The 12,618-nt window shown below is 40.6% G+C and overlaps 1 protein-coding gene across 1 annotated transcript; it reads right to left on the bottom strand.

The window, feature by feature from the left end:
- Nucleotides 1–7,796: 7,796 nt before the first annotated feature.
- Nucleotides 7,797–11,823, bottom strand: nek12 (NIMA-related kinase 12). The gene is made up of 3 exons (XM_062425288.1): nucleotides 10,728–11,823; nucleotides 10,025–10,220; nucleotides 7,797–7,995 (listed from the first exon to the last, which is right to left on the bottom strand). The coding sequence occupies exons 1-3, from the start codon at nucleotides 11,821–11,823 to the stop codon at nucleotides 7,797–7,799; spliced, it is 1,491 nt and encodes a 496-aa protein (XP_062281272.1).
- Nucleotides 11,824–12,618: the final 795 nt, after the last annotated feature.

Here is a 12,618-nt window from a genome sequence, read left to right as displayed (position 1 = left end):
AGGAAATTAGAGTATGCCTTAAATGGTTTCCCCGTCGGGTTTTTCATCTGGCATCTAGGGTCAGCCTAGAAGAGGAACAAAGTGAGTTTAGGTATCTGGATACCTACTACTGATGCAGCAGTCATGTAGTTAACAGCAAGTACTAAGTATATGTGAAGATGTCACATATGTCGGCTCACCGGTTTAGGATGAGATTCGAGACCCTTAAGCTGGACCTTAAGTTTCTCGAGGAGAGATTCGCTGTCGTTATGCACAGTCACATTGTCCAGAAGGAGCTTCAGCTGCCTGGTAAAGACATCCAAACAGACAGACTGCAATGGGAAGGGGACATGGCCTTGTTAGCCTACTGCATCAAACACAATGCATGTGCTGTCATGGGCTCAACCGAACCGTTCAAATGTAGATGGTGAAAAGATGTAATACTTACTGCATTTTTCGACATAAGCGGACTTGGTACCGACACTGAGAACCCCTATAAGGACAGAACAATTATGTAATTAATGGAAGACTTTTTTGACTGAGATTATGACATTAACAGCCACTGAGAGTAGGCCTCAGAGACATATCATCATACTTATTTGATTAATTCAAGATTTTATTTCTCCACAAAGAAATGTCTGCATTGTAAAAATCAAGATTTTACAACATGCAAAAGATGATAGCTGGCAACATGAGCTGTCTTCAGTTACAACAGTCCTGTAAAGTGTGACATGAATAGTTACAACATGTGTACCTGTTGAATCTACAGTATGACAAAAGTCAACAAATACTAATCTGGACTCTTGGTTACTAACAGTAGATAAAACCAGCAGTCTGCAGATAACAGGCTGATGTCTTGTCAAGAAACCTGAACAGCAGGAGAGTTTTGTGCTAGTTTCTGTACTGAAACTGATTACATCTCTGCTCTACCTAGTTGGAGCACATAGTACTGACAGTCCATAGCTGCATGAGATGACCTGTGTTTTTGAATATTTCATACATGTTTTTCAGAACTTCATGCCCAAGACAGTTGAGCAAAAATAATAAAAACACCTACAGAACATGCAAAGTTATTATGTCTCCATCATGTATTCGTTTTCCTGCATTTTGCAGAGGAAAACAATAAAATCCTGAATTGACCCCAAAGTTGAAATACTTCTTACTTACTTTGGCTTCAACACCCAGCCAACAAATATTAATATGAAATATGTGCGATAATACAAGTGCCTTATACTTACAGCTGTAACATTGAGTTTTTTTCCTTGGTAGAGCTTCTCGAGATCATCCAGGTTTCTTATCATCTCAGTGTTCAAGGTAATGTTTCTTGTGCTAACATAGCAGACGTGCAGAGCAACAAGAGCTACAAGGGTAAATGCGATTTTAACCATACTGCAGCTTTGTCTTTCTCACTTCCTTTAGATCTTCGTTTTGTTTTCTTAAGTGTGAGAACTGTTGTGATCACTATCTGCTTATAGGTTTATATACAAGTTAGACAGGAAAATGTCATTACGTAACTTCCATCGCAGCATTTTTTTTTTATGATTTTTGAGACTGACAGAAGAAGAAGAGGTTGTCCTTGCGTCATCATTCTAACAGTCTAACACACTGTTATAATTCTTATTGCTATACTGAATGTTCCACTCGAGCATAAAATGTTTTTTAATAAATGTTGTAAATATCAATATATAATATTTTTTTCCTTTTCCTTTTAAAAAGGAATATATATATTCTTTTTTAAACTCCTTTAAAATACGTTAACATTTTTATTTTTATCCTTTTCAAACATTTTAAAACATTTTAAACGTTTTATTTATTTTAACATCTTGTGTTGTAGGAACTATATCTATACCGTGTCTAGCTCATGCCAAAAAAGACAATTCACAGCTTTGTGACTTATGGAAGAGGAGTCGTTTATTCTGCACAGAAGAAAAGAGACACACATCCAAGTGAACGTTATATACAAACATAAGCAGAGCTACAGAAGTCAAAACACACACCAGGGTCTCCTGTTGTTTTCCACAACCCCAGCTTGCTCGTCACCTCATTCTCCCTTATCATACCCTACTCCCAAAACTTGTCCTTGGTCTCCTGCATTCTCACAACACATTCTTGCTCTTTAGCTGACTCTCTGCCTCTAACTGTTTCACTCTGTGTGCTTAACCCAAACTACTACTTATTGTTACTCAAGCTAAATCAAAATATAATCAAAAATATAAATCAACCTTACTGAAAATACACTTCAAGATACATAATGGCTGCAAATGTAAAATGCAATTCCAAACTCAGCCCATCTGCCTGTGTACTGAACGCATTACGCTGGCCTCCAGCACTACAGTACGAAATCTAGGAGTTATATTTGATCAGGATATGTCCATTAACTCCCACATTGCACACATTTCAAGGATTGCTACACCTACTCAATATTGCAAAAAATCAGACACACCCTGTCTCAAAATGATGCTGAAAAACTAGTGCACAAATGTGTTACTTCTAAACTGGATTATGGAAATTAATTAATATCAGGCTACCCCAACAGGTCTTTAAAAACTCTCCAGCTGGTCCAGAATGTAGCTGCACTTGTACTGACAAAAAATAGAAAGACTCACATTTTAGCTTTGCTGCAATGGCTTCCTGTAAATCCAGAATAGTATTTAAAAATCCTTGTCCGCACTTGCAAAGCTCTTAATGGTCAGGCTCCATCATATTTTAAAGACCTCATAGTACACTATCAACCCATTTGAACACTGCGGCCCCTGAATGCAGTTAGTCTTGTGGTGCGTAGAGTCTCCAAAAGTACAATGGTAGGCAGACCCTTTCAGTCATCAGGCTCTTGTGGAACAATCCAGATTCAGTTCCTTTTTTATAAAACTTACTGTTATGCACTGAGCAACTCTTTCCGCTCTCTCTTCCGCCGGAGTTCACTGGAGCGTCGATGTCGGGACCTCGTGGATATCCGGAGCTCCTGACTGCAGTCAACATTCCTATTATTTTCAATGTTGATTTTTTGTTTTATCACCGTGCCTCTCTATCCTCTCTCCCTCTTCTCCCTTTCTCCCTCTCTCCCTCTACCCCAACTGATCAAGGCAGATGACCGCCCATCTAGAGCCGGACATCCTCCTCTCCTGAGTCACTAATCTGAATGTGAGTCAGTCCTTCAGGATAGACTACAAAGTTACTCACATACAAATCCATCACTGGACATACGCCTCCCTATGTGCCGGAACTGTTCATACCACAAGCTAACACTAACCCAGACTCTTTAAAAAAACCTTTCTGTTCAGGAAGGCCTTTTCATCTGAACTGTTATTATTATTTTCTTTATGTTTTGTGTTCATGTTTTGAGTGTCACAATGAATGAAAAGTGTAAAAATGTCTAAATGTATTATTGTTATTATTAAACCTGTAAATTAAAAGGCAATTCAATACAATAGCCACATCTTGCCATTTTGACGTTTATATTGTTGAATGTTCAAGGTCAGGTTTAGCAGTATCCTATTGTGTTATATTGTATAGTACAGTAAATTTCCTGTGAACAAATGATTTAAATAAGAATAAGTGAACATATTAGTGGTTCAGATCTCTACAAAAGGTTGCTATACTTGCTTTCTTGTTCACCAGTTAGAGCCAGAGGTGATCCTAATAATAACACTGGGGGATCTTACTGCAAATATTCCAATAATTTGTATTTTATGGATAATATAAGACACACGGGTGTCATCATTAATGACACCCGTGTGTCATTAATGTGCTGACGTGTCTTAGACCATAAGAACTTCGAGTAAAAGGAAGTATGTTCTTGAAGGAAAGCCCGCTACACCACTACAAAATTTTTTGGCAGACAAAAATAGTCACTAATTATGCCATATTACAGCACTATTTTTAGTTCATGATTTCATAGTGTCAATGTCACTTTGGCCATGGCCAGTGAATTAATAGCACTGATGATTCATTTAGTACTTTTTTCGTTTATTTTCACAACAGAGTTTCTAAAGACGCTGAGTAGAAGGGAGATTTGGGGATATCCCCGACAGACTGGGTGCCTGTGATGACACAACAGTATAATTAATATTGGAAGTTTAATTGGGAAACAATGTGTTCAATGTCCGATCACCATTATTTAAGTTAATATATCAGTTATATTTTGTTTTTTTTAAATTTACTACAGCATACATTGTAACTAAACAGAAACTACTTTAGGTATGAAGCCATTATCATAGTCTCATCGAAAGAAGCCTTTTGCTACTCTGCTGTGTGCCATCTTTGTTGTTTGTTTGTCTGTCCTCTTCCTAGCATTTGTCTCTGACAGGGTCGTGTTAGATAAGACCGGAACTTGACAAACAATGTAAAGGAGAATGACAACCATGTGACTGTGATATTCTCCTTGACATGTAATTCTCTCAGCTTCTGGATAGGGCCTCAGCCTCCACATTATTCCTGCCTGATATGTGCTTGACTTCAGTGTCATATGGCTGCCACATAAAACCCCAGCTGAACACAATCACTAGCATACTGAAACTGGGCCAGAATAGCTTAAAGGATATGGTCACATATCACAGCAAGTAACTTTATATAGCACCTTTCAAGAGCAGAGATGTCACAAAGTGCTTCACAAGAGAAGTAAAGCATAAACACACAGACATTAAACACAACGAAAACAGAAATAAATAGATTTTTTTTAAATTACGCAAAGGCATGTCTAAATAAATGGGTCTTAAGCTGTTTTTTAAAGGTGTCCACATATCTTAAGTTCTGGGGAGAGATGTTTCAAAGTTTAGGAGCCAAAACCCCAAAAGCACAGTCTCCTTTAGTTTGAAGCCTAGTTTGAGGGGCAATCAGAACCCTGCTGGTGACGTAGGGCTGCAGTAGATCTCTAATGTAGACAGGCAGGTCTGAATTTGGGAGGCAGTGAAGAGCATTCACAATTGGTAATACATGAGACCTTTTGGAGGACCTGGTCAAGACTTTCGTGGCAGTATTTCAGACCACTTTTTAACCATCTAGGGATGTTTTTGTGAGGCGGGGGAAAAGGAAGTTACAATAGTCAAGACGTAAACCTCAACATGCCTCATGGACAACACTTACACGACATATCAACACATCTCTTACCTTTTTCCAAACTCACATCTTAGTAAAACCAGCACCAAGTTAGCCTCTATGAGCTACTCAACCTGATTTGCTTCATCTCACTGTACGTAACCAGAGTAACTGATCCTAATTAGGGAATATTGTTGGTAACCAGGCTAAACCAGTTATATCTTATAAAGACAGCCCAGATGTTGGAAGGCTGTGACTGACCAATTTAATTTATTAACATGAACTAACTATGGAAATGAGCAACTGCTTGTTGCTGTGGAAGATTAAAATAAATACATAAAAAGACATGTTGCCTGCAGTTTTTTATGATAAGTAATATACTAAAATCATTTCTACCAAATGTTGCCTATAGGGTCTTTTTAGTTTGTGAAGCTGTACTTCCCTGATGACTCATACTGCCTTTCATGTGGAATGAAGTTGCAACAGTTTGAAGATGTCATCAAGGAAAGCTACTGTGGTTCTGTTGTCTTAACACCATCAGTGAATGAAGTGGAAGCAGATGAGTGTGCAGACTGAGAGGAAGAAACTGAACTCTTCTCTGCACAGCAAGGGAATCTTTGCGTGCAGAATAAGCACTGACAGTGGAAATGTCAGTGCCACAACTTTTGTTAAGTCAAATATGCACATGCATGTGTTGTTTATGTTCCATCATTAGAGAGTTGATAGTCCACTCTCAGACGTAATGAAGTGTAAGACAGCTGGTCAGAAATATCAGCCTTAAATTAATTGTGGACAGATGATGGACCCCTGGGGCCCCCTGTCCTAAATAGGCACAATTGATGAAGACATTATGACATCAAAGTGAAGATGTTTTGCAAAAAGACTTTTAATTAAAGCCTTTTACTCTCCGGCAGAAAATAGGCATATTGCGCACAGGCACTGGTTTCAGAGCCCTTGACCTTTGAGGCCTGTTCAGTTATCCATTGATAGCAACAGATGTAAACTAGCTATAATGCTTACACAATGCTTGTTAACGCTAACAAGTGACTGACCAGCTGTTACAAACTGATGATGATGATGATGATGATGATGATGATGATGATGATGATGATGATGATGCCAGTAGATTTTCTGCTCATATGGAAATGTTTTACGCACTTCTCCCGTGTGTGTTAGAAAAGTCCAAAGGAAAAGGCGGTTACATTTGCAATAATTAGCTCAGTGCAAGCTCATGGAAAAATGAATGTGAATAACCTCTACATTATAGTTTTGCAAGTGGGTGAAGCTGAGACTGCTGAGTTGGAGTGCGGAAAGTTTGGTCAAGTCATGAAAGATGGTGATTGATAAAACATGAATCTTACATTTCCGTTGAGAGAACATTCAATCTTGAGGTTGCTATATTCTAACTAACTTGTTCTTTTGATTACTGCATCTAAAAGACCTGAAAGTCTAGGACAGCATGTACTGTATGCAAAAACATGATTCCTGTAAGGTCTGCTTCACATCTCATCTGCTGTGTCATATAGTGTCACAGCTGTCATTGGTTTGTCAGTGACAGTATGTGTCTATCTATCTTTGATCCAATTTTCATTTAGTTGTGATAGTTAAGAGGCTAGGAAATCCATTTTGTCCATGAGTGTCTTCACAATGATATAAAGACAAATGTACATGTGTTACTACAAGGTCAACAGTGGTAAAGAATAGTTTCATAATGGTGGGAGGCAAACTTTAAGTGCATTTGGTAAGTGATGATGCACGATGAACGAGGCGTCCTTTTATTGGCAAATAGAAGTGAAAGCCACATGGCGTTACCTTGCTTGCTGACTACAGCTCCCATGAGGCTTTGAAAGCACACCATCAGCTAGACTTGTGGGATAAGCTGTTGTTGGATGCTAACAAAATGAGAAAAATAACAGCTGTTTCTCTCAGTAGCCAATCTAAACCCCCAGGGGCCCTTGATCAGATTCCAGTTCTGGACATTACCCATCACCTACAAAATGTAGGCCTCTAATATAGAATTTATGGAGTGCTCCTGTCATGATTCAAGTTGTGGCAGATGTGAATGCAGCAGTTCTCCTGGTTTCAAGAGATTGAATGAAATTGAAACGCTCAATAACAGTCGGAAATACTTTATTAATTACCTTTGAAACCTTGATTGAAGTAATCAAAAACAATACAAAACAATCCACCCGCCTAGGACCATGCCCAATGCCCGGTTGGCATTTCACCTGACCCCAGACTTCATCCCTGCAGTTGGTGGGCCAGCAGGGTGGCAGCTCCACGTTGCTTCTTCGGGCTGTGACCGACCGGGCTGAGTGGAAGGCCCGGCCACCAGAGGGTGCCCCGTTTTCCCTTTTCCAGGCGAGGTTCCTGTAGCCCTGTGTTGCTGCATCATGTGAGGTTATTTGAATTGTTCTTAGTATGGCCCCTCACCTGGGACCAATTTGCCTTGGGAGACCCTACGAGGGGCTAAAGCCACCAACAACACAGCTCCCAGTGTCACTGGGACACGCAAACCCCTCCACCACGATAAGGTGACGATTCACAGCAGCAGTGATGTGGGCGTTGCACTGGACTGTCCTGGTAAAGAATGAACTGAGCCTGAAGGCGAAGCTCTCGATTTACTGGTCGATCTACGTTCCAACCCTCATCTATGGTCACCAGCTTTGGGTAGTGACCGAAAGAATGAGATCGCAGATACAAGCGGCTGAAATGAGTTTTTGGAGTAGAGCCGCTGCTCTTCCGCATCAAAAGGAGCCAGCTGAGGTGGTTTGGGCATCTGATCAGGATGCCTCCTGGGCGCCTGCCTTTGGAAGTGTTCCATGCATGTCCGACTGGGAGGGGACCCCGGGGTAGACCCAGAATACGCTGGAGGGGTTATATAGGCTTTCCCGTCTGGCCTTGGAACGCCTCGGAATCCTCCAGGAGGAGCTGGGGAGAACGATGTCTGGGTCACATGGCTTAGCCTGATGCCACCGCAACCTGGCCCAGGATAAACAACAGAAAATGGATGGATGGAATACAAAACGACAACAAAAATGCAGCATCTGAGGCCAAATATTGTATTTATTTCATTTTGTTCATTTTACTATTAGACAAATCTGTTTTACTGTAGGTCAGATATACACTACTGGTCAACAGTTTTAGAACACCCCAATTTTTCCAGTTTTTTATTTATCTTTTTTGCTAAGGTAGTTCTGGCATAGCTTGGACTTATGTTTTGGGTCATTATCTTTCTGTAGGATGAACCCATTGACCAACTACGTGCATACCAGAGGGTACTGCTTGCAGAATGCTGTGGTAGCCGACCCTGGATCCAGAAAAACAGCCCCAGACCATCATGCTTCCTCCTCCATATTTGACACACAGTGTCACACACTGAGGAACCATCCTTTCGCCTACTCAACGGCGTACAAAACTCCTGCGTGATCAACAGAATATTTAACATTTTTATTCATCAGTCCATAACACCTTCTTCCAGTCTTCAGTAGTCCATTGGTGGTGTTTCATGGCCCAGGCAAGCCTCTACTTCTTATTCTGACGTCTTTGCAATGGCTTTCTTGCTGCAACTCAACAAACCTGCAACTTCTCTTCACAGTTGAAACTGAGACTTGCTTACTACGACCACTATGAAGCTGTGCTTGAAGCTGTTGTCCTGTGAGCCGCCTATCACGCAAGCTGTTGACTCTCAGAAACTTGTCTTCTGACTCTGTTGTGGCTTTGGGTCTGCCAGACCTCTTCCTTTCAGAGTTTCCACCAGCTTCTGAGTGCTTTTTGAAGGAAACTGTACTCACTGACACCTTGACTTTCTTCGCAATTTCTCTGTAGGAAAGACCTACATTTTTGAGTGTTTTTGTATAATTTTCAGTTTTGGGTAACCTTACCTTTTTTAAAAAAATCTCTGGCAGTTCACCACTTACCTTTGTACCATTTCAAGCTATTCATTGGACTTGATCTCCTTGAATTTCAATAAAAAACTGGAAAAATTGGTGTGTTCTAAAACTTTTGACCGGCAGTGTACTTTTAGTTTATTTTTTTGTTTTATTTCAAAATGTTCAAGCTTGCGTCTAACTTCTCTTTCCAATGTAGTTTCATTATTATTCATCATTAGGGCATTCATTATCATAACATCTTTGTGGTAGGACCCTATCTGACAAACGCTTTTTACATGCAATATTTAGCCTTTTATCTTGATTTGAGGTAAAGATAAACCATGATGCAATGTTGTGTCATACCAAAACACTGAGAGCAAACATGTAGTGGAACGGACGTGGCAGAAATAGAATATAATATTCGCAAATATATTTATATCAGTGCATAATCACCTAGAAATAAGAATTGTTTTGTTTTTGTTACTTTAGAATGAGCCCTTTATATCTACTGGGGGACAGGGTCTTCTTCAACAGAGCCCGTCATGATTCTACAGTAGCCCAAAACGGACTAATCAAACAATGGCGCTACACAGGGCTTTTCGTGTCTTTCGCAAGTTTCACGGCCACCATAGTTTCTACTACACACTTGCAAGGGAAGGGGGGTATTCAATTTATTTGCAATTTGCAACCTCACCGCTATATGACACTAAATCCTACACACTGCACCTTTCACAGATATAAAGCATGAATGAAAGGTATAAAATAAAATGAAATTCAGGGACATACAAACTGAACAGTACATTTCACTCTCTCTAGCCCCACTGAGCGTTTTGATTGTCATCAAGCAGTAAAACAAGCCACACAGTGTTTCTCACAGGTCCATATGAAATGTAAGACAGCAGATTTGCAGCTGGTCTGTTTGCTCATTGTACTGTGAACTGTAGCAACAAATGTTTCTCAAGGCCTTTCACAAAGGATCATCTGATCTTCTCAAAATATGATCTCCTTTTTAGTGACAAATGCATATAAAAAAATCGGGGCACTTGACAGATATGTTACTGTTCCAACTGTTAAGGTCCTTTTATTTCACACCATGGTCCACTGCAATGTGTGTTTTTTAAAGGAGGCAAAAGTTTTACCCCTTTTCTTTCAGTGCCTTCAGAGTGATGGTCAGTCCTCCAGCATCACAGAGCTTAAACTCCTCCAATGCCTCATCGTGAAGCTGCTGAAGATCAACAGTGTGAACTAAATCTGCTACATCCTCATAATCTTCCTTCTCTTCATCTTCCTCGAAGTCATCTGGATACTCAGCCTGATCTGAAACGTTTGGAGCTTCTGGAAATAAGAGAGAAAAAAAAATCTTCTGAGCCACTTTCCTCTGATGCACCAAACTCAAATGTATACTAGATCTGATCATTTCTGATAATATTGATAATTTTTGCAATATTTTCAATCTCAAATTGTGAGTGCAATATTTAACAAGTCTCTCACGGTTAGGTAGAAAAATGTGAGGCATCTATTAGTATTAACCTGAAATACTCTATAAACACTCACACTGTACAAGGAGCTGCAGTGGGAAGTACAATTAATCAAGTGCAATTCCGAGGAACTTTACTCAAGTATTTCATTTTGATGCAACTTATGTATTTTCAAGTCACATTTCACAGATAATTACTGTGCTGTCTTACATGTGCATTTTGCTGATTTTTACTTGGGTAGAATTTTGAGTTTATTGAGTATTTTAACAGTGTGGCATTAGGGCATTTTACTTGCGTAAAGAATCTGAGCACTTCAACCACTAATATGAAGATGTTTCACTATACACTTGCACTCCTCCTTTACCGATAGGCTCAGCAGAACTGCTCTTCATTGGTGAAGCTAAGTGTTCACTGTGTTCCTCCAGAGTGGACGAACCCTCATCTTCATCAAAGTCCTCAGGGTAATGGCAGTCGCAGTGGCTCTGTCCACCCTTACTGTGAGCATCTTCCTCTTCCTCATCATGGGAACCGTCCTCCGCATCGTGCTCTTTCTCTTCCCATGAGTGGGACTGACTGAGAACATGTGGCCTGAGACTGATCTCTTCTTCAGGTTCAATCACAGAAACACAGTCAGTCTGTGTCTCTCTGCATTTGATATACTCCAGCTGATCTCGCACGTAGGCACTGCTGAGTACACAGGTAGCACTTGGCCTGGTTTCGGGTTTTAAGCAGAGCATTCTCTGGATCAAAGAGGATATGTTTTCCGAGTACATGTTAGGCACAGGATCATACTCTCCTTTGGTGATCTTGTAGAACAGGCTCAGGAGGTTCGTAGCTGCAAACGGAGGTCTGAGAGCGCAGATCTCATACAGCAGACAACCAAGAGCCCAGATGTCAGTCTCCCAGCTGTATGGGACATCCTGACAAAGCTCAGGGCTGAGGTAGCTGGGCGTCCCAATACATGTGGAAGCCATGTCAGTGGTGTTTGTCATTACCTTGGATATCCCAAAATCCCCTAATTTCACCACACCTCTCTTCGTTAGCAGTACATTTGAGGTTTTGATGTCCCTGTGAAGTATTCTAGCCGTGTGTATGTGATGAACAGCCATGGTGACCTGTACAAACCACTCCATTACAGTACTCTCTGGGAAAAACTCAAACGGTTTTCTCTCTTTAACCTTGTCATCTAGTGTCCCACCATCACAGTAGTTCATCACAATGTAAATTAATCCGTCGCCAGAGTTCACAAAAGCATCGCTACACTTCACTATATGAGGGTGCTTCAGCTTCCTTATGATCTCAGCCTCATGAAGGACGGCCCTATGTGTCTTTGCTGTCGTTGTGTCCGCTACCTTGATCCTCTTGACTGCGTGCAAGCTGCCGTGCTCCGTGTGCCTCATCAGGAACACGTCCGCTGCTCCTCCTCTGCCCAAACACAACACCTGCTGGTACTTCTCCATCCTGTGTCCGGAGCTGGAGAGCAAGATGTCCCGGGAGTAGACTGCCAAACGGCGTAGGTACCGTTTGTGTTGGCTCCCGGTGCCATGGTAACCAGCGACGCCATGACACCGGATAGAGGGAAATGACACTTTTTATCTGTCACAGCAAAAATGGGTTAATATTTTTAATTTACTGTAGATATTCGACTAAGTACAATGTTAATCATAGGCTTGCACCACTAAAATGTAATACACTTAAATGGTACGACGGGCGTATTAGGGCCATATATGTAAAAAAATAAAAAAGGTATTTTATTTTGAACTGATCTGATTGTACTTTTTCACTTGGGTTTAGCAAATAAGGAGATACTTGTGTAACCGAACGTTATAGACACCCATACTTAAATAGATTGTAAAATAAAAACACGGAGGCTCCGCTGCTTGAACAGGCGTCCACACATTTACTATCACCTTTCTGACCACACGTCAATTGCAGCACTTCCACATACACTAACTTCCGTTCTAATAAATGTATTTATTTTTGTATTCATTTCTTTACAGTCTATGATTCATTTGCAATAAACTGGATATGTTTCGGAGAAAAAAAAACATATGTCAGAAAATATCCGAGTTTATTTCACATAAATTTGAAGAAGTATAACGGAAGTGAGTGTATGTGGAAGTGCTGCAATTGACGTGTGATTGAGTCTCCGCTGCTTGAACAGGACGGTCACATCACACGTGTGGCTGTCCTGTTCGAGCAGCGGAGTCTCCGTGTTTTTATTTCTTGGCAAAATAAAACACCCACGCAAATTT

The sequence above is a fragment of the Scomber scombrus genome, chromosome 9 (genome assembly GCF_963691925.1).
Source record: "Scomber scombrus chromosome 9, fScoSco1.1, whole genome shotgun sequence".
Lineage (NCBI taxonomy): Eukaryota > Metazoa > Chordata > Actinopteri > Scombriformes > Scombridae > Scomber > Scomber scombrus.
The sequence above is the reverse complement of the archived record's forward strand: the minus strand, read 5'-3'. Positions and strand labels throughout refer to the sequence as shown.